The sequence below is a fragment of the Dama dama genome, chromosome 20 (genome assembly GCF_033118175.1).
Source record: "Dama dama isolate Ldn47 chromosome 20, ASM3311817v1, whole genome shotgun sequence".
NCBI lineage: Eukaryota > Metazoa > Chordata > Mammalia > Artiodactyla > Cervidae > Dama > Dama dama.
In genome coordinates this window covers 14,023,470-14,045,406 of record NC_083700.1, presented here as the reverse complement: position 1 = coordinate 14,045,406, position 21,937 = coordinate 14,023,470, and the positions used below count along the sequence as shown (strand labels likewise).

The 21,937-nt window shown below is 40.3% G+C and overlaps 1 protein-coding gene across 4 annotated transcripts in view; it reads right to left on the bottom strand.

Moving 5' to 3' along the window:
• Positions 1 to 4,797: 4,797 nt before the first annotated feature.
• LOC133040581 (Fc receptor-like protein 3) overlaps positions 4,798 to 21,937 on the bottom strand; it is a 50,745-nt gene continuing 33,605 nt past the window's right edge. For 3 of the 4 annotated variants that reach the window (XM_061120445.1, XM_061120444.1, XM_061120446.1), the window contains 5 exons: positions 15,779 to 15,842; positions 13,349 to 13,446; positions 13,068 to 13,136; positions 9,092 to 9,123; positions 4,798 to 9,001 (listed from right to left, as the gene is read on the bottom strand). In XM_061120445.1, the coding sequence (XP_060976428.1) occupies positions 8,858 to 9,001; positions 9,092 to 9,123; positions 13,068 to 13,136; positions 13,349 to 13,446; positions 15,779 to 15,842 (407 nt within the window). In that variant the 3' untranslated portion in view covers positions 4,798 to 8,857. The remainder of the gene's footprint in view (positions 9,002 to 9,091; positions 9,124 to 13,067; positions 13,137 to 13,348; positions 13,447 to 15,778; positions 15,843 to 21,937) is intronic. The other variant, XM_061120447.1, reaches the window with a different exon arrangement.

Here is a 21,937-nt window from a genome sequence, read left to right as displayed (position 1 = left end):
TTCTTCCAAGAAGTAAGCGTCTTTTAATTTCATGGTAGCAGTCACCATTTGCAGTGATTTTGGAGCCCCAAAAAATAAAGTCTGACACTGTTTCCAGTGTTTCCCCATCTATTTGCCATGAAGTGGTGAGACCAGATGCCATGATCTTAGTTTTCTGAATGTTAAATTTTAAGCCAACTTTTTCACTCTCCTCTTTCACCTTCATCAAGAGGCTCTTCAGTTCTTCTTTGCTTTCTGCCATAAGGGTGGTGTCATCTGCATATCTGAGGTTATTGATATTTCTCCTGGCAATCTTGATCCCAGCCTGTGCTTCATCCAGCCCAGCGTTTCTCATGACGTACTCTGCATGTAAGTTTAATAGGCAGGGTGACAATATACAGCCTTGACATACTCCTTCTCCTATTTGGAACCAGTCTGTTGTTCCATGTCTAGTTCTAACTGTTGCTTCCTGACCTGCATACAGATTTGTCAAGAGGTAGGTCAGGTGGTCTGGTATTCCCATCTCTTGAAGAATTTTCCACAGTTTCTTGTGATCCACACAGTCAAAGGCTTTGGTGTAGTCAATAAAGCAGAAATAGATGTTTTTCTGGAACTCTCTTGCTTTTATGATGATCCAACGGATATTGGCAATTTGATCTGTGGCTCCTCTGCCTTTTCTAAATCCAGCTTGAATATCTGGAAGTTCACAGTTCATGTATTGTTGAAGCCTGACTTGGAGAATTTTGAGCATTACTTTACTAGCGTATGAGATGAGTGCAATTGTGTGGTAGTTTGAGCATTCTTTGGCATTGCCTTTCTTTGAGATTGGTATGAAAACTGACCTTCTCCAGTCCTGTGGCCACTGCTGAGTTTTCCAAATTTGCTGGCATATTGAGTGCAGCACTTTAGCAGCAGCATTTTTTAGGATTTGAAAAAGTTCAGTTGCAATTCCTTGACCTCCACCAGCTTTGTTCATAGTGATGCTATGACTTCACATTCCAAGATGTCTGGCTCTAGGTGAGTGATCACACCATCGTGATTATCTGGGTGGTGAAGATCTATTTTGTATAGTTCTTCTGTGTATTCTTGTCACCTCTTCTTAATATCTTCTGCTTCTGTTAGGTCCTTACCATTTCTGTCCTTTATCGAACCCATCTTTGCATGAAATGTTCCCTTGGTATCTCTAATTTTCTTGAAGAGATCTCTAGTCTTTCCCATTCTATTGTTTTCCCCTATTTCTTTGCACTGATCAGTGAGGAAGGCTTTCTTCTCTCCTTGCTATTCTTTGGAATTCTACATTCAAGTGGGTATATCTTTCCTTTTCTCCTTTGCTTCTTTTCACAGCTATTTTTAATGCCTCCTCTTACTTTTTTGCATTTTTTGCATTTCTTTTTCTTGGGGATGGTCTTGATCCCTGTTTCCTATTAATGTCATGTACCTTTGTCTATAGTTCATCAGGCACTCTATCAGATCTAATCCCTTAAATCTATTTCTCACTTCCACTGTATAATTGTAAGGAATTTGATTTAGGTGATACCTGAATGGTCTACTGGTTTCCCCTACTTTCTTAATTTAAATCTGAATTTGGCAATTTGGAGTTCACAATCTGAGCCACAGTCAGCTCCTGGTCTTGTTTTTGCTGACTGTATAGAGCTTCTCCATTTTTGGCTGCAAAGAATATAATCAATCTGATTTCAGTGTTGACCATCTGGTGATGTCCATGAGTAGAGTCTTCTCTTGTGTTGTTGGAAGAGGTTGTTTGCTACGACCAGTGCATTCTCTTGGCAAAACTCTATTATCCTTTGCCCTCCTTCATTCTGTACTCCAAGGCCAAATTTGCCTGTTACTCCAGGTGTTTCTTGACTTCCTACTTTTGCATTCCAGCCCCCTATAATGAAAAGGACATCTTTTTGGGTGTTAGTTCTAGAAGGTCTTCATAGAACCATTCAACTTCAGCTTCTTCAGCATTACTGGTCAGGGCATATACTTAGATTACCGTGACATTGAATGGTTTACCTTGGAAATGAACAGAGCTCATCCTGTCGTTTTTGAGATTGCATCCAAGTACTGCATTTTGGACTCTTTTGTTGACTATGATGGCCACTCCATTTCTTCTAAGGGATTCTTGCCCAAAGTAGTAGATATAATGGTTGTCTGAGTTAAATTCGCCCTTTCCAGTTCATTTTAGTTTGCTGATTCCTAAAATGTTGACGTTCCCTCTTGCCATCTCCTGTTTGACCACTTCCAATTTGCTTTGATTCATGGACCTAACATCCTAGGTTCCTATGCAATATTGTTCTTTACAACATTGGACTTTACTTCCATCACCAGTCACATCCACAACTGGGTGTTGTTTTTGCTTTGACTCTGTCTCTTCACTCTTTCTGGAGTTATTTCTCTGCTGATATCCAGTAGCATATTGGGCACCTACAGACCTGGGGATTTCATCTTTCAGTGTCCTATCTTTTTGCCTCTTCATAATGTTCATGGAGTTCTCAAGGCAAGAATACTGAATTGGTTTGGCATTCCCTTCTCCAGTGGACCACATTTTGTGAAAACTCTCCACCGTGACCCATCTGTCTTGGGTGGCCCTACATGGCATGGCTCATAATTTCATTGAGTTAGACAAAGCTGTGGTCCATGTGATTAGATTGGTGTTTTCTGTGATTGTGGTTTTCAGTCTGTCTGCCCTCTGATGGAGGATAAAAGGCTTATGGAAGCTTCCTGATGGGAGAAACTGACTGGGGCGGGGGGGGGGGGAGTGGGGGGGACTGGGTCTTATTCTGATGGGTGGGGCCATGCTCAGTAGATCTTTAATTTAATTTTCTGTTTATGGGTGGAGCTGTGTTCCCTCCCTGCTATTTACCTGGGGCCAAACTATGGTGGAGGTAATGAAGACAATGGTGACCTCCTTCAAAAGATCTCATGCAAGTACTTCTACATTCAGTGCCCCCAACCCTGCAGCAGGCCACCACTGACTCACGCCTCCACTGGAGACTCCTAGACAGTCACAGGCAAGCCTGGTTCAGTCTCTTGTGGAGTCACTGTTCCTTTCTTCTGGGTCCTGATGCACACAAGTTTCTGTTTGTGCTCTCCAAGAGTCTATTTCCCAGTCCTGTGTAAGTTCTGGCAGCTCCATGGTGGGGTTAATGGCGACCTCCTCCAAGAGGGCTTATGCCACACCCAGGCCTGCTGCACCCAGAGCCCCCATCCCTGTGGTAGTCCACTGCTGACCTGTACCTCCAGAAGAGATGCTCAAACACAGTTTTATCTCAGACTCTGTGGGATCTTTAGAGCATGCTCCTTAGAGCAACCAAAATTAAAGACAGAAAATGCCAAGTGTTGGCAAGGATATCAAGCAACTGTAACTATCAAGCATTGCTTATGGGGGTGTAAAATGGTACAGCCATTTTGGAAAAGAGTGATGGAGCCTCCTAAAATGTTAAGCATCAATCTACTATGTGACCCAGCAATTACACTCCAAAGTGTTTACAAAGTAGCAGTGGAAACATATGTCCATTCAAAGAACTGTACATGAATTTTCATAACAAAGGAAACAATCCAAATGTCCATTAAGAGATAAGTGGATAATCAAAAGTGGTATATCTGGATAATGGAATATTTATGCAGCAATAAAATATATACACTATGAATACATGAAACAATGTGAATGAACCTCAAAATCTTTCTGCTTGGTAAAGGAAGCCAGGCACAGAAGAGTATGTACTCTATGATTCTATCTGTAAAAACATTAGAGACTACACTGAAATCTACAGTGACAGAAAGCATATCAGTGATTATATAAGATAAAGGTGGAGGGGAAAAACTATTGCTTAGGAGATAAGGAAACTCTGGAGGTGATGGAGATATTTGGGATCTTGATTGTGGTAGTGGTTTCACCAATGTGTATATTTATCAAAATTCATTAAATTGTACACTTTAAATAGGTGCAACTTACTATGCATAAATTATTAAATTATTTATAAACAAATAAAATAAATATAAAGAAAAAATTATAATAACATCTTTAATCCTAATGCCTCAATTGTTACCTTTTGACTGAAAGTGAAAGTGTTAGTTACTCAGTGGTGTCCTACTCTTTGTAACCCCATAGACTGTAGCCCGCCAGGCCTCTCTGTCTATGGGATTCTCTGGCCAAGAATACTGGAGTGGATAGCCATTCCCTTCTCCAGAAAATGTTCCCAACCCAAGGATTGAAACTGGGTCTCCTGCATTGCAGGCAGAGTCTTTACCAACTAGTTGGAAACAAAATTTCCTCATGAATCTTCTCCCAAATATTCCTTAGACTCTCCCTGACTACTTACAGATACTCTATCTGCCTTCCATTTGAAGGCTTGTATAAGGGGAGGAATGTCTTCCATACACTTGGAACTATTCCATGGGCTTAGATCCCCTCTGGTGTCCCTCTTTCTTGTTGGTATTTCCTGATTCTCTTCATCTTAGTTATTGCTGTCCTTGGTGCTGCTTGCACTTCTGGCTTGCACTCCTGAAGAATGACTTTCACTATCCATGGGAAGCTACTTCAACCTTGTCTTTCTCCCTTAGGAATTTTTTTCCCCTATCAAGTCAATAGAGAAAATCTGGCTTTTGCCACCGCTCTTAGATGGGCTTCCACAGCTGGATCTAGTGGCATGTTCCCTTTTCCCTGTATACTTTTATTCATTCTGGAACTCAGAGTGGGGAGACATTTGGAGCAAAATTTAGGCTCAGACACAGACCTGTATTCCCTGCTCTTGCTAAAGGCCAGACATACATTATTATGGATTGTATAGTGTACCTATTAACACAGAACAAGACATGTTAAGTCCCTCTTTCATAATAAAAATATTTATTTCCTCTTTAAGAAGGTGATCATTTTTTCCCTCAGCAAATGACCTTACTCAGTCAATCAGTTTAGTTGCTCAGCTGTGTCTGACTCTTTGAGACCCCATAGACTACAGCATGCCGGGCTTCCCTGTCCATCACCTACTCCTGGAGTTTACTCAAACTCATGTCCATCAAGTCAGTGATGCCATCCAACCACCTTATCCTCTGTCGTCCCCTTCTCCTCCCACTCTCAATCTGTCCCAGCATCAGGGTCTCTTCAAATGAGTCAGTTCTTCACATCAGGTGGCCCAAGTATTGGAGTTTCAGCTTCAGCATTAGTCCTTCCAATGAGTATTCAGAATTGATTTCCTTTAGGATGGACTGGTTGGATCTCCTTGCAGTCCAAGGGACTCTCAAGAGTCTTCTCCAACACCACAGTTTAAAAGCATCAATTCTTTGGCACTCAGCTTTCCTTATAGTCCAACTCTCACATCCATACATGACTACTGGAAAAATCACAGCTTTGACTAGACGGACCTTTGTCAGCAAAGTAATGTCTCTGCTTTTTAGCATGCTGTCTAGCTGGTCATAGCTTTTCTTCCAAGGAGAAAGTGTCTTTTAATTTCATGGCTGTAGTCACCATCTGCAGTGATTTTGGAGCCCCCAAAAATGAAGTCTGTCACTGTTTCCATTGTTTCCCCATCTATTTGCCCTTAAGTGATAGAACTGGATACCATAATCTTAGTTTTCTGAATGTTAAGTTTTAAGCCAGGTTTTTACTCTACTCTTTCACTTTCATCAACAGGCTCTTTAGTTCCTTTTCACTTTCTGCCATAAGGGTGGTGTCATCTGCATATCTGAAGTTATTGTTATTTCTCCTGGCAATCTTGATTCCAGCTTGTGCTTCATCCAGCCAGGCATTTCTCATGATATACTTTGCATATGTCAAATAAGCAGGGTGACAGTATATAGCCTTGACATACTCTTTTTATTATTTGGAACCAGTCTGTTGTTCCATGTCTAGTTCTAGCTGTCGCTTCTTGACCTGCATACAAATTTCTCAGGAGGCAGATCAGGTGGTCTGGTATTCCCATCTCTAAAAGAATTTTCCACAGTTTCTTGTGATCCACACAGTCAAAGACTTTGGCATAGTCAATAAAGCAGAAATAGATGTTTTCTGGAACTCGCTTGCTTTTACGATGATCCAGCAGATGTTGGCAATTTGATCTCTGGCTCCTCTGCCTTTTCTAAAACCAGCTTCAACATCTGGAAGTTCACGGTTCACTTACTGTTGAAGCCTGGCTTGGAGAATTTTGAGCATTACTTTACTAGCGTATGAGATGAGTGCAATTGTGTGGTAGTTTGAGCATTCTTTAGCATTGCCTTTCTTTGGGATTGGAATGAAAACTGATATTTTCTGGTCCTGTGGCCACTGCTGAGTTTTCCAAATTGGCTGGCTTATTGAGTGCAGGACTTTAGCAGCAGCATCTTTTAGGATTTGAAATAGCTCAGCTGGAATTCCATCACATCCACTACCTTTGTTCATAGTGATGCTTCCTAAGGCCCACTTGACTTTGCATTCCAGGATGAATGTGAAGATCCCCTTTTCCAGGGGCTCTTCCCAACCCAGGGATGGAACCCAGGTCTCCCACATTGCAGGCAGATTCTTTACCAACTGAGCCACAAGGGAAGCCCAATGATCCTGCTAGTTGAATTCATTCAGTTCAGTTCAGTCGCTCAGTCATGTCCTACTCTTTGCAACCCCATGAATCGCAGCACGCCAGGCCTCCCTGTCCATCACAAACTCCCGGAGTTTACTCAAACTCATATCCACCGAATCAGTGATGCCATCCAGCCATCTCACCCTCTGTCGTCCCCTTCTTCTCCTGCCCCCAATCCCTCCCAGCATCAGGGTCTCTTCCAATGACTCAACTCTTAGCGTGAGGTGGCCAAAGTATTGGAGTTTCAGCTTCAGCATTAGTCCTTCCAATGAACACCCAGGACTGATCTCCTTTAGGATGGACTGTTTGGATCTCCTTGAATTCATTGGTTGAAGATGAAAGCCTCAAGGGAGATTGTGTTCTGATATATCTTAAACTTTCTGATGTCTAAGATTCTGACACCCATGGGGAAAAATATAAAATTTGAAATACACAATACTTTTATGCTTGAGTTGTTTTCAAGTTTACAAAGTATAGTTGCATTATTTATTTACAGTTATCAACAATGGCTGGTGTAAAATCAACAATGCCCATAAATTGTATCAGTTTAGGTGCATCAGTCCTCAATGACCTTCTAGCTTCTTAAGTTCTGATTTTTTGTTTTCAGAGATAAAAAAATTTCTGTATAACATTAGGTAATAGAGGCTAACAATTTCATTTATCCCTTTTCTGCCTCAGCAGGACTCATGATAAAGTGTTTCTGCCATTTTTTTCTGACATGCTTAAAAAGATGTTTTATTCTTCATTGGTAGACACCCAAAGCCTGTCAGTCAATTGAGGAATTGATTAGGAGTCACTGAGCAATGCAAAGGCTGTCCTCCTTTGAGCCTACTAATTACCTTCCATCTCTACATATACTGCCAGCTCAGCTCAAGAGGGCTCCTGATTGACACTAAACTTTTTCATCTGAGTCATGTGAATCACTAGCTCTAATGACTTTCTAAGATTGGTGTTGATGCTTCTGTAGGCATCAAATAGTGGGTGCTGAATAATTAAACAGTAAAATTGAGCTGCTACTGGTAGGAGGAATATTTGATCTTATGAGAGAGGAAGTATCTTGAAGACTACAAATTCTGTGTGGGTTGGGATGCACAAACACTGTCACACACCAGCATCAATCTTATCTATGTATCTAACTATTACCTGTCTATCTACCATAATTATCATCCTCAATCATTTTTCATCTATCTATGTATAAATCTGTGCTAGTCTGCTCTGGCTGTCGCAACAAAATATCACAGACTTGGTGGCTTAAACATCAAAAATCTATTTTATCATAGTTCTAGAAGCCCAAGATCAAGGTGCTGGCAAACTTGGCTTCTGCTGAGATCTCTCTTCCTGCCTTCTCTGACTTTATAGATGCCTGTCTTCTTGTTTGTCTCCACATGGCCTTTCCTCAGTGTGCATGAAGAAAGAGAGGGCTCTGTTGTCTCCTCTTCTTCTTGCAAAGACACCTGTCCACTTCGATTAGGGGCCCCCCTTAAAATCTCATTTAACTGTAGGTACCTCCTAAAAGGTCCTATCTCCAAGAATGTTCACACTGAACTTTGACAGAATACAATTGGTCCATAATACTGTTTAATCAGACAGTTTGGAAGCTCTTGCCCATTAAACTGAAGAAGGAAATAGCAACCCACTCCAGTATTCTTGCTGAAAGAATCCCGTGGACAGAGGAGCCTGGTGGGCTGCTGTCTATGGGGTCACACAGAGTTGGACAGGACTGAAGTGACATAGCAGCAGCAGCAGCAGCCCACTAAACAGAATGGGTTGTTTTTTAAAATCTTAGCACTGATGTATATTTCATGAAGAAATAGCATATCTGTGGACAGAATGAAGCTTTTTGGTCATTTGCAGTGGGTAGCTGGAACAACGCATGTGCGCCAGAACATCATCAATGACACTATCAACAAAAACGGAAAGGGAAACAAGATGTTTAGAACAAACAAACTCTTTGTGTAGAGACAGTACCCTAAAAGTTTTTGATCCCTCTCAGATCAACTTTCAATGATTGCATCCTTGTGATCCTGGCTAGACTGCTTTTCCTTTCTTTAACAGGCCTAGGAGCTGAAGGCCTACCTGCCTTGCATTTACAAGTATCCCTATTGTGAAAAGACTGCAGAATTCACTCAAATGCTGCTCACTCTGTTCCTAGAGAACACACAGACTTGGGCACAGAGGAAGTTGGCAGAACTTTCACAGAGTCTCACGTCCCCCATTGTCCAGTCTTTGGGATGCTGGGCACTGGAGGGAAAGAAGAAGTGTGGCTGAAGATAACCAAGAGAATGGCACAAGCTGCTTCAGAGGGTCTCTGAGCCACTATGGGTACAGAGCTAGTGGTCTAAGGCTGATAATATGCTTGGAACATTCTCATAGTTTTCTGCAGCGTCTTCAAGGTCACTATCTCCAATGCTGGCTTGCCCTGCAGAGTCATCTGGATACGCCCTCTTCACATCTGAATAGATGACTGTGGGCTCCTAGTGGAAAGGGGAAAAGCACAAACAGTTAGTACCAAAATGTAAGTATGGAAGAGCAGAGGGGAAAGAAAGCCAGGAAATGTGACTCACTTTATCTTCCTGATGTTTCCTTGGTGAATTTGCTGTTAAATTGGAAGAGGAAAGAAAAGTATTAAATTGTGGGTAACATACTGTAACTTACAACATACTCACAAAGCATTCTAAACCAATTTTTCCTCTGCTGACTCATTCCCTAACCATCTCCTCTGATGAATTCTTTGAAGCCCTCACAGACCAAGTATCCTATCCTCACACACATACAATAAAGCCTTTCCTCTGCCCTTAAAATGTCCATAATGACTTTCCTGAATATATCTTTCTTTCTCCACTGCTCATCACAACTATAGCAGAGAAGCCCTGCTATTTCCACCTCCCCACCTCTATTCAGTGCCTCAATGGCTTCCAACAACACAAGAGATGACTCTACACATGGACATCACCAGATGGTCATTATGGAGATCAGATTGATTATATTCTTTGCAGCTGAAGATGGAGAAGCACTATACAGTCTTCAAAAATAAGACCTGGTGCTGGCTGTGGCTCATATCATCAGCTGCTTATTGCAAAATTCAGGCTCAAATTGAAGGAAGTAGGGAAAACCACTAGGCCATTCATGTTTGACCTAAATCAAATCCCTGTGATTACACAGTGAAGGTGATGAACAGATTCAAGGGACTAGATCTGGTAGACAAAGTGTCTGAAAAACTGGATGGAGGTTCATAACACTGTGCAGGAGGCAGTGACCAAAACCATACCCAAAAAAAAAAGAAATGCAAGAGGCAAGGTGGTTGTCTGAGGGGGCCTTACAAATAGCTGAGGAAAAAAAGAGAAACAAAAGGAAAGGATATAAAGAAACAAAAGCAGATATACTCAACTGAATGCAGAGTTTCAGAGAATAGCAAGGAGAGATAAGGAAGCCTTCTAAAGTGAACAATGCAAAGAAATAGAGGGAAACAAGAGAATGGGGAAGACTATCAATCTCTTTAAGAAAATTGGAGATAACAAAGGAACATTTCGTGCAAAGACAGGCACAATAAAGGACAAAAATGGCAAGGACTTAACAGAAGCAGAAGAGATTAAGAAGAGGAGGCACTACACAGAATACACAGAAGAACTGTACGAAAAGGCTCTTAATACCCCCAGATAACCATGATGGTATGGTCACTCTCCTAGAGCCAGACATTCTGGAGTGCAAAGTCAAGTGGGCCTTAGGAAAGATTGCTACAAACAAAGCTAGTGCAGTTGATGGAATTCCAGCCAAGCTATTTCAAATCCTAAAAGATGATGCTGTTAAAGCACTGCAGTCAATATACCAGCAAATATGGAAAACTCAGCAGTGGCCACAGGACTGGAAAAGGTGAGTTTTCATTCCAATGTCAAAGAAAGACAATGCCAAAGAACGTTCAAATTACTATACAATTGCACTCATTTCATATGCTAGCAAGACTTTGCTCAAAATCCTTCAAGCTAGGCTTCAGCAGTAAGTGAACCAAGAAGTTCCATATGTACAAGCTGGATTTAGAAAAGGCAGAGGAACCAGAGATCAAATTGCCAACATATGCTGGATCATAGAAAAAGCAATGAAATTCCAAAAAAACATCTACTTCTGTTTCATAGACTATGCTAAAGCCTTTGACTGTGTGGATCACAACAAACTGTGGAATATTCTTAAAGAGATGGGAATACCAGACCACATTACCTGCCTCCTGAGAGACCTGTATGCAGGACAAGAAGCAACAGTTTGAACTGTACATGGAACAGTGGACTGGTTCAAAATTGGAAAAGGAATACATGAAGTTTGTATATTGTCAGTCTGCTTATTTAACTTACATGCAGAGTATGTCATACAAAATGCTGGGCTGGATGACTCACAAGCTGGAATCAAGATTGCTGGGAGAAATATCAATAACCTCAGATATGCAGGTGATACCATTTAGTGGCAGAAAGTGAAGAGGAACTAAAAGCCTCTTTATGAAGGTGAAAGAGGAGAGTGAAAAAGCTGGCTTACAACTCAACATTAAAAAACTGAAGCTCGTGGAATCTGGTCCCATCACTTCATGGCAAATAGAAAGAGGAAAAGTGGAAGCAGTGACAGATTTCATTTTCTTGGGCTCCAAAATCACTGGGGATGGTGACTGCAGCTATGAAATTAAAAGATGCTTGGTCTCTGGAAGAAAAGCTGTGATGAACCTAGATAAATGTATTGAAAAGCAAAGACATCACTTTGCCAACAAAGGTCCATTTAGTCAAAGCTATGGGTTTTTTTTAGTAGTCATGTATAGATGTGAGAGTTGGACCATAAAGTAATTCTTCTCTGGACACTGAAGAATTGATGCTTTCAAACTGTAGTACTGGAGAAGACTCTTGAGAGTCCTTGAACAGCAAGGAGATCAAATCAGTCAATCCTAAAGGAAATCAGTCCTGAATATTTATTGGAAGGACTGATGCTGAAGATCAAGCTGCAAAACTTTGGCTACCTGATGAGAAGAGCTGACTGATTGGAAAAGACCGCAATGCTGGGAGAGATTGAGGACAGAAGGAGAAGGGGGCATCCAAGGATGAGATGGTTGGATGGCATCACCAACTCAATGGCCATGAGTTTGAGCAAACTCAGGGAAATAGTGAAGGGCAGAGAAATCTGGTCTGCCTCAGTCCATGGGGTCACAAAGAGTTGGACACAACTTAACAACTAAGCAACAACAACAATGTCTATATTGGTCTTTTGGGAGAAGGAAGTAAATATGATTCACTTCACTGCACAGAGAAATTGGAGGAGGCTTCTCCAATGGCAGCTTAGGATTCTAAGACCACAAAGAAAATTCCCAGTAAGCCAAAGATTTGCAGCATTAACACAGAAAATTCAATGTGTGTATTTCTCCTATCCTCCCAAGAGGCTATTTGGATTTCTTTCATTTACTTAATCACCCAGTAAGCATTCAATGAATAATGACCTACTATTAAGCATTAGTAATCTATAAGAAGGCAAAATTGACACAAACTCAGTGCATATGATCAGGAATCTTACCATTAAGGAGAAAAATAGAGATGAAAACAAATTCAACAAGTATTATTAGCACCAAGATTAAAATGTATATTAAACTATGCTGCTGCCCCGAAGAGTAATCAGTTTCTCTCAGGTTTGGAGGTAGGGAAGGCTGATCGGAATCATTGTGAGTTTCGCAGTGATAACTGAATTATGCCTTGAAATGTGACTAACGGTTATAGGCCAACTAGAGGCAAGAACATTACAAGACAGATAAGAAGCACAGAATAGCTCATTTGATCAAGGAAATGCTGAGAGTCTAACATGGCTAAAGCAAGGACAGAAGGCAGAACTTAGAGGAAGGACAAAAGCATGCAGGGAGGCAAAGGTCATGCTTTAAAGTGAAGAATCATTGAGGGCAGTTAATCTAGACAATGATGTGATCAACTGCGCATCTCAGAGGGATCATGCCGGAAACAGATTGTTGGAAGGTTGGAAAGTTAAAGTCACTCAGTCATGTCTGACTCTTTGCAGCCCCATGGACTATACATTCTATGAAATTCTCCAGGCCAGAATACTGTAGTGGGTAGCCTTTTCCTTCTCCAGGGGATCTTCCCAACCCAGGAACCCAGGGATCAAACCCAAGGTTGGAAGGAGAACAATATTGGAAATAAAGAGACCAGTTAAAAGAATTACAATTGTTTACTCATTAGATAATAAAAGGCTTAATTTAGTTATTATGTGCATTCATTCACTAAAAGAAAATATTTGAGGGGGCCTATAGTTTTCTAAGCATAACACTAGATGCTATTGACATATTAGCAAAGAAATACAGTATCTGTCCTTAAAGAATTTATGGGGTAATGACGGCAGTGTACACAAGTAAGAAGGAATAGATATGATTATAGGATTTATGATATAAGAAGAGTAGTTAATGCCTTTCATATTGGATTCATATTTGAGATGACTCTTTGATCAAAACTCACTTGCTGGATCTGGTAAAACACTGCCACCTTACCTCTACTTATTTCAAGTTTGTCTTACCTGAATTTTCTTTTGTATGTTGGGTGCTCCAGATCTCGGAATAAACCAGGTCGCTATCTCTAGGATTCACTGTGAAAGAATAGATTACAGATGGCTGTAGTCAAGACCTCACACTACAGACTCTTCTTCCAGTCACCAAGTTTATAATCACCTTCTATTCCTGACATAGGGCCAGAAATGACATTTTAAAATTGAATGTGACTGAACTATGGACTATTGCTCAATCTCTCTTCCCTCCCTGATTCAGTCCTGGAGCTCTCTGTCCCTTAGGAAGTCCTCACCATTGTCGTACACTGGCTGCAGTTGCACTGGGTCCGGTGGCTCTTGGGGATTTGTGTTGGGGGTTCTGGAAGGTTCCTGAAACTCCCTAGGACTGCAACTGTGATGAGGATGAGAGAAAAAAAAGAGAAATGTATTTGTGGATTACATAGAATTTCAGGAAAATCAATATGCAGGGAGAGGCCAGCATGGTTATGTAAAATATAATGGCTGCTTACTCTAAAAGTCTGCATGGCTCTTTTGAGAAAATGTCAGAAGTATGATGCAAGATATAGCCAGGGCAACAGGTCTTCTCTCTTACAGAGAAGACCAGCTGAGGCAAGGTCAGAGGGCAAAGACTACACAGATCAAGATCCCTTTGATAGAGTAAGCACTTATATTTACCTATTTTTAAAATTATTTTCAAAAGTTGAAATGTTTCAGCATCAATTAACAGAGGCTTCTACATTCCCTCAGAAATTGGCCTTTGTCTTTTTTTAAGTTCCCTTTCAGTTTTCTACCTCATATTATAATGATCTACATTTCCTGTAAAATACTATGAAAGCTCTTCAGGAAAAGTGTTTTTTTCCAATTTCATTTCATTCCACAGTTAACATTGTGAGTTGAACATGGCCAGCATTCAATCATAGTCTTGTGAATAAGTATATGAGTGGGATAATGAACAATAAGGGAACAAATAAATATAGCCTTAAGAAAGATGATGTCATTAAGTGGTCAGTTCTCTGCTGGAGCACACTTAAGGAAAAAGATAAATTAAGATGGATGGATAGTAAATAACATTAATTCCATATATAAGTAAGTATTTTGTTGTTCAGTTGCTCAGTCATGTCTGACTCTTTGCAACCCCATGGACTGCAGCATGCCAGGCTTCTCTGCCCTTCACCATCTACTAGAATTTGCTCAAACTCATGTCTATTGAGTTGGTGATGCCATCCAACCATCTCATCCTCTGTTGTCCCCTTTTCCTCCTGCCTTCAGTCTTTCCCAGCATCAGGTCTTTTCTAATGAGTCAACTCTTCACATCAGGTGGCCAAAGTATTGGAGCTTCAGCTTCAGCACCAGTCCTTCCAATGAATGTTTAGGGTTGGTTTCCTTCAAGATTGACTAGTTTTATCTCCTTGTAGTCCAAGGGACTCTCAAGAGTCTTCTCAAGCACCACGGTTCAAAAGCATCAATTCTTTGGCACTTAGTCTTCTTTATAGTCCAAGTATAAGTATGCTCATTCACAACTATGATTGAATGCCTTCCTAACCACATTTCAGTTCAGTTCAGTTCAGTCACTCAGTCGTGTCTGACTCCTTGCAATCTCATGGACTGCAGCATGCCAGGCCTCCCTGTCCAGCACCAGCTCCCGGAGTTTATCCAAACTCATGTCCATTGAGTCGGTGATGCCATCCAACCATCTCATCCTCTGTTGTCCCCTTCTCCTCCTGCCTTCAATCTTTCCCAGCATCAGGATCTTTTCCAAGGAGTCAGTTCTTCACATCAGGTGGCCAAAGTATTGGAGTTTCAGCTTCAACATCAGTCCTTCCAATGAACACTAAGGACTAATCTCCTTTAGGATGGACTGGTTGGATCTCCTTGCAGTCCAAGGGACTCTCAAGAGTCTTCTCCAACACCACACTTCAAAAGCATCAATTCTTCGGCGCTCAGCTTTCTTTATAGTCCAACTCTCGCATCCATACATGACCACTGGAAAAACCATAGCCTTGACTAGATGGACCTTTGTTGGCAAAGTAACATCTCTGCTTTTTAATATGCTGTCTAGATTGGTGATAACTTTCCTTCCAAGGAGTAAGCATCTTTTAATTTCATGGCTGCAGTCACCATCTGCAGTACCACATTTATGTCATAAGAATTTGAAACTTAAAAAAAAAAATTGGGGTATAATCTGCAATGTTGTGTTAGTTTCACATGTACAGCAAAGTGAATCTGTTATAACATATACATATATCTACCCTTTTTTAGATTCTTTTTCCATGTAGGCCATCACAGAATATTGAGTAGAGTTCCCTGTGCTATACAGTAGGTCCTTATTAGACAATAACACCTGCAGCACACCAGGCCTCCCTGTCCAGCACCAACTCCTGGAGTTTACCCAAACTCATGTCCATTGAGTCGGTGATGCCATCCAACCATCTCATCCTCTGTCGTCCCCTTCTCCTCCTGCCTTCAATCTTTCCCAGCATCAGGGCCTTTTCCAAGACCCTTTTCTAATAACACCTTATTAGACAATAAGGTGTCTATCTTATTGATATATATTGTAATGTGTGTGTGTCAATCCTGTTCTGATTTCTCCCTCCCCACCAAGCATTTGAAAATTTTAATAGGAAATCCAGCAAAAATGCTTTTAAGTGCACAGTGTTTCATGTTCTATCCTGGAAACATAAATAAAATGAAAAGGCTGGCAGCACCAGAAGCATAAACCTTACCTAGGTGTCCCAGTGGTAGAAGGTCTTTCTGAAAAACAGCAAAGGAACATTGATGATAAGTGATCTGTGTGGACAATGTGCTATATGTTAGAATGTCCTTTCCCAGAAATCAAATTCATTCTAGAATTCAGCTATGGCAAGTCTTTGAGAACATCTGGCTCCAACCCTTAGGTAATGTTATAGAGAAGGAAGGTGGGATCTGAAGAGATGTTTGCACAGAATCACAATTATTCTCAGTCATTCAATCAATAGAATGAACTCTACACAGTTTGTAACTGAGTGGCAGAAGAGAGACTACTTAATGTTTAACTCTAGGCCAAGTGCTACCCCTCTTCCCACTTCTCTATTCTGACTGCAGCCCCATGAGGGGGTGACTGTGGCCTACAGAGGGGTTAAAATTAATACTGAATTGTTACACAAGTATGGTTCAATGGGACTACAAGACTCTTGTAGTCAGACCTTCCTTTGTCTATGTCCTTGCAAGTCCATTTCAACAGCATTTGGTGTGTATTGTTTTCTCCATATCCCTTATTTCCTTCCTTTTCACCTAATTCCAATTTATCCTTCCTCCTCCAGAGCTTCCCCTGGTGCACATAGAACCCTGCTGTATTAAAATTACCATATTGCATTGTAATTATCAATTTCTGTGTTTGCCTCTAACACTGCTTCATGAAAGGGTGTGTTACTTGAGGGTATAAAACTCCTCTTAATTATTTTTGTATTTCCTGTGCTTAGAAGTTTGAAATATTTAATAAAGATGTGTTAAACAACTGAACAACTTAAACTATGTACTACAAGGACTAAAAAACAACTGTTGACAATTACCTGAAATGAAGTGAAGTGAAGTCACTCAGTTGTGTCTAAGTCTTTGCAACCCCATGGACTGTAGCCTGCCAGACTTCTTCATCCATAGGATTTCCCAGGCAAGAATACTGGAGTGGGTTGCCACTTCCTTCTCCAGGGGATCTTCCTGACCCAGGGACCAAACCCATGTTCCCTGTGTCTCCTGCATTGGCAGGTGGATTCTTTATCACTGAGCCACCTTTACATACCACAAAAAATGACTGATTTATGCCTTCAAATCCTGCCTTTGGGAACCAGGTGTCCCGACTTAAACTAAAGGTGTGTAAGTGTGATCCTGGCCTGTATCTCTCTCCTCTGGAATTGTAACCTCATCAATCAACAACCAATATTCTTACTTGTAGACAGGTTATCTAAGTTCAGGGTGCATCTGAGAGTCAGACTATCTCTTCATTTGCCTGAAGGAAAACAGACCCAAAATGTGGCTATTTATAATATAAGCTAATATTCACTGAAGATATTTTGGCCAGGCACTATGCTAAGCAGTTTACACAGATTGTCTCATAGTGCCTATAATGTAGATACTATTATTATGACCATCACAGAACTAAGGAGACTGGGGTTTGGAGGGCGTTAACATTACCAGAATGCTAATCCAAGCAGTTATAGAGCTAATAAATATACCACTCCTTTTGGTAACTTGGAGGAAACAGTCAGGCTTAAGAAGCAGAATTCTTCATTTTTAGAAGAACTTGGAAGGCCTGAGCTTTTCCCTGAGAAGACTGGTCAATAATGAGATGGAAGACTTTGCTTGGAGGGAAGTACAGTAGTAAGATTTTGAGTTGTGATAGGCAGAGACCCTATAGCCTGTCAGAATTTCTTAGTCATATTTGACCTTTAAAACAACAATTTCCCCTAAATCTGGAGGACAGAATCTCCTGGGCCTCTGACTTCATGGACCACATAAAACAATGATTGGTAGTCTTTCCTTCTCTTGTGTTATTTGGTGTTGTATTGACAGCTATCTGTTTTTGTTTTTTAGTATTATAAACTGCAATACTGAGGTTCTCATGTCTGCATGTCTAGTATATTATTGATTAATAAATGAAATCCAGACAGGCAAGGATATAGAAAAGTAACTTTTTAAAGTAGGAGGTAAAACCAGCATTTTACAAGGCGCCAAGATGTAATGAGGGCTTCCCTGATAGCTCAATTGGTAAAGAATCCAGGAGATCCCAGTTCAATTCCTTGGTTGGAAAGATCCCCTGGAGAAGGGATAGGCTACCCACTCCAGTATTCTTGGGCTTCCCTTGTGGCTCAGCTGGTAAAGAATCCGTTTGCAATGCAGGAGACCTGGGTTCAATCCCTGGGTTGGGAAGATCCCCTGGAGAAGGGAAAGGCTACCCACTCCAGTATTCTGGCCTGGAGAATTCCATGGACTGAATAGGCCATGGGGTCTCAAAGAGTCAGACATGACTGAGTGACTTAAAAAAAAAAAAAAAAAAAAAAAAAAAAGGATGTAAAGGAGAAAATATGGACTTAAGGGCTAGGGAGAGCCCAGTTATACCCTAACTCTGACTCTTACTAGATATACATGAATCTGGAAAGGTTGCTAACTTCCCGAATTCTTCATTTCTTCATCTTCAATATAGCTATAACAATAGTGGTTGAATTGAATTCAAATGTACGCAAAACTGGACACATTAAGAAATCACATATAATAGATTCCAAATGAATGGTAGATGTTATGATGAGTACTATCAGGGTTAGACTCCTTACATTGGTCATAGCAAATGCCCTCTTCCAATAACCCAGAGAAGATTCAACACATGAACATCACCAAATGGCCAATACCAAAATCAGATTGATTATATTCTTTGCAGCTGAAGATGGAGAAGCTCTATACAATCATCAAAAACAAGACTGGGAGTTGACAGGGGCTCAGTTAAACAACTCCTCATTGCAAAACTCAGACTTAAATTGAAGAAAGTAGGGAAAACCACTAGACCATTCAGGTATGACCTAAAACAAATCCCTTACAATTATACAGTGGAAATGACAAATAGATTCAAGGGATTAGATCTGATGGATGGGGTGCCTGAAGAACTATGGACATGGAGGTTTGAGATATGGTACAGGAGGCAGGGATCAAGACCATCCCCAAGAAAAAGACATGCAAAAAGGCAAAATGGTTGTCTGAGGAGGCTTACAAACAGCTGAGAAAAGAAGAGAAGTGAAAGGTAAAGGAGAAAAGGAAAGATATACCCATTTGAAAGCAGAGTTCCAAAGAATAGCAAGGAGAGATAAGAAAGCCTTCTTCAGTGATCAATGCAAAGAAATAGAGGAAAACAATAGAATGGGAAGACTAGAGATCTCTAGAAAATTAGAGATAACAAGGGAACATTTCATGCAAAGATGGGCTCAATAAAGGACAGAAATTGTATGGACCTAACAGAAGCAGAAGATATTAAGAAGACCTGGCAAGAACACAGAAGGACTATACAAAAAAAAGATTTTAGTGACTCAGATAACCATGATGGTGTGATCACTGGACTAGATCCAGACATCTTGGAATGTGAAGTCAAGTGGGCCTTAGGAAGCATCACTATAAACAAAGCTAGTGGAGGTGATGGAATTCCAACTGAGCTATTTCAAATCCTAAAAGATGATGCTGTAAAAGTGTTGCACTCAATATGTCAGCAAATTTGGAAAACTCAGCTGTGGCCACAGGACTGGAAAAGGTCAGTTTTCATTCCAATCCCAAAGAAAGGCAATGCCAAAGAATGTTCAAACTACCACACAACTGCACTCATCACACGCTAGCAAAGTAATGCTCAAAATTCTCCAAGCCAGGCTTCAACAATATGTGAACTGTGAACTTCCAGATATTCAAGCTGGATTTAGAAAAGGCAGGGGAACCAGAGATCAAGTTGCCAACATCAGTTGGATCATCAAAAAAGCAAGAGAGTTCCAGAAAAACATCTATTTCTGCTTTATTGACTATGCCAAAGCCTTTGACTGAGTGGATCACAACAAACTGTGGAAAATTCTTAAAGAGATGGGAATACCAGACCATCTTACCTATCTCCTCAGAAATCTGTATGCAGGTCAAGAAGCAACAGTTAGAACTGGACATGGAACAACAGACTGGTTCCAAATTGGGAAAAGAGTATGTTGAGGCTATATTTTGTCACCCTGCTTATTTAACTTATATGCAAAGTACATCATGTGAAATGCCAAGCTGGATGAAGCACAAGCTGGAATCAAGATTGCCAGGAGAAACAGCAAAAACCTCAGATATGCAGATGACACCACGCTTATGGCAGAAAGAGCCTCCTGATGAAAGTGAAAGAGGAGAATGAAAAAGTTGGCTTAAAGCTAAACATTCAGAAAACTAAGATCATGGCATCTAGCCCCATCACTTCATGGTAAATAGATGGGGAAACAGTGGAAAGAGTGAGAGGCTTTATTTTGGGGGGTTCCAAAATCACTGTAGACGGTGACTGCAGCCATAAAATTAAAAGACACTTGCTCCTTGGAAGAAAAGTTATGATGTAGACATCATATTAGAAAGCAGACATTACTAGGACAAAGGTCCATCTAGTCAAAGCTATGGTTTTTCCAGTACTCATGTATGGATGTGAGAGTTGGACTGTAAAGAAAACTGAACATCAAACAATTGATGCTTTTGAATTGTGATGTTAGAGAAGACTCTTGAGAGGCGCTTTGGACTGCAAGGAGATCCAACCAGTCCATCCTAAAGGAAATCAGTTCTGAATATTCACTGCAAGGACTGATGCTGAAGCTGAAACTCCAATACTTTGGCCAACTGATGCAGAGAACTGACTCATTTGAAAAGACCCTGGTGCTGGGAAAGATTGAGGGCAGGAGGAGAAGCGGACAACAGAAGATGAGATGGTTGGGTGGCATCACTGACATGAGTTTGAGTAAGCTCCAGAGTTGGTGATGGACAGGGAGGCCTGGCATGCTGCAGTCCATGGGGTCTCAGAGTTGGACATGACTGAGCGACTGAACTGAACTGATCAGGGTTAGTGCTGCACAAAAATTGTATACATAATATTATTTGAAAAAAATATTAGGTAGCTGTAAATATCAGTCACAAAATGATGTGAAATGGTGCCATTTTTCATACAAAGAAGCAGAAAGATAAAAGACCATTGATTGACCTGAAAGTAGAAGTAAGAAGACATGCTTAACCACCATCATTAAGAAGTTTTCATTAAACTGAGACCCAGTTATTTGTTTATTTGCTTGATTTTTCAGTATAAGCCCTAAAAAAAGGAAAATAGAATCATTTGGCCTGATAGAAAAGGAGAGCTCGTGTTATACCACAGAGAAAGACAGAAAGTCAAGGATTAGTAATTCCAAATATAAAGTCTTGAAACCTTATAAGCACCCAAAGCACTGAATAAAACAGTCCATACATCCCAAGATTTCTGATCCACGAAAAGCATTCAGAGAGAAAAATTAAAGCAGTCACATAAGAACAAAGTCAAGGATGATGGCAGATTCCCTATCAGAAGTCATGCACACAGGAAGACAGTACAGCAACATCTTTTACATATTGAAAGAAAAAAATTTTTTTTTCAACTTAGGATTCTATACCAGTAAAACTATTTCTCATAAATGAATGCAAAACAAAGACTTTTATAGTCATACAGAAGCTGAGATAATCAATCACTAGCAGACCCATCCTACAAGAAATCTTTTTAGCAGAAAAGAAATGATATCAGATGAAAATATGGATACACACAAAGGAATGAAGAACACTGAGTGTTAACTGTGTGAGTAAATGTATAGTATTTTTTAATTATATGTAAGTTTCTTTTAAAAATAACTGATTGTTTACAAAAGTAATAACAATGTACCAGCGAAGGGGGAAATGGAGTACACAATGATAATATTCTTATGCTAGACACGCAGTGATGCAACATCACTTGTAAATAGACAGATAGTTAGATATGTATACCATACACCTTAAAATAACCACTAAAATAACAAAACAGAGTTATATAGCTAATAAACCAACAAAGGAAATAAAATTGAGTCACAAAAATACCCAAGAGGGTAGACAAAAAAAGGAAATGGAAAACAAAGAACAAATGAGACAAGCAGAGAGCAAATAGGAAAATAATAGACATAGGAACCTAGTTGTATCAACAATCATATTAATGCAAATGGTCAAAGTTCTTAAAGTTAGAAAGTAGAAAGAGACTGCCATATTAGATAAAAAACAGAATTAACTATATGATATCTATAAAAATATGCTTTAAATATAGAAGCACAAATAGGTTAAAATTTTAAAGAGTGGAAAAAAGAAATATCAAGCTAACATTA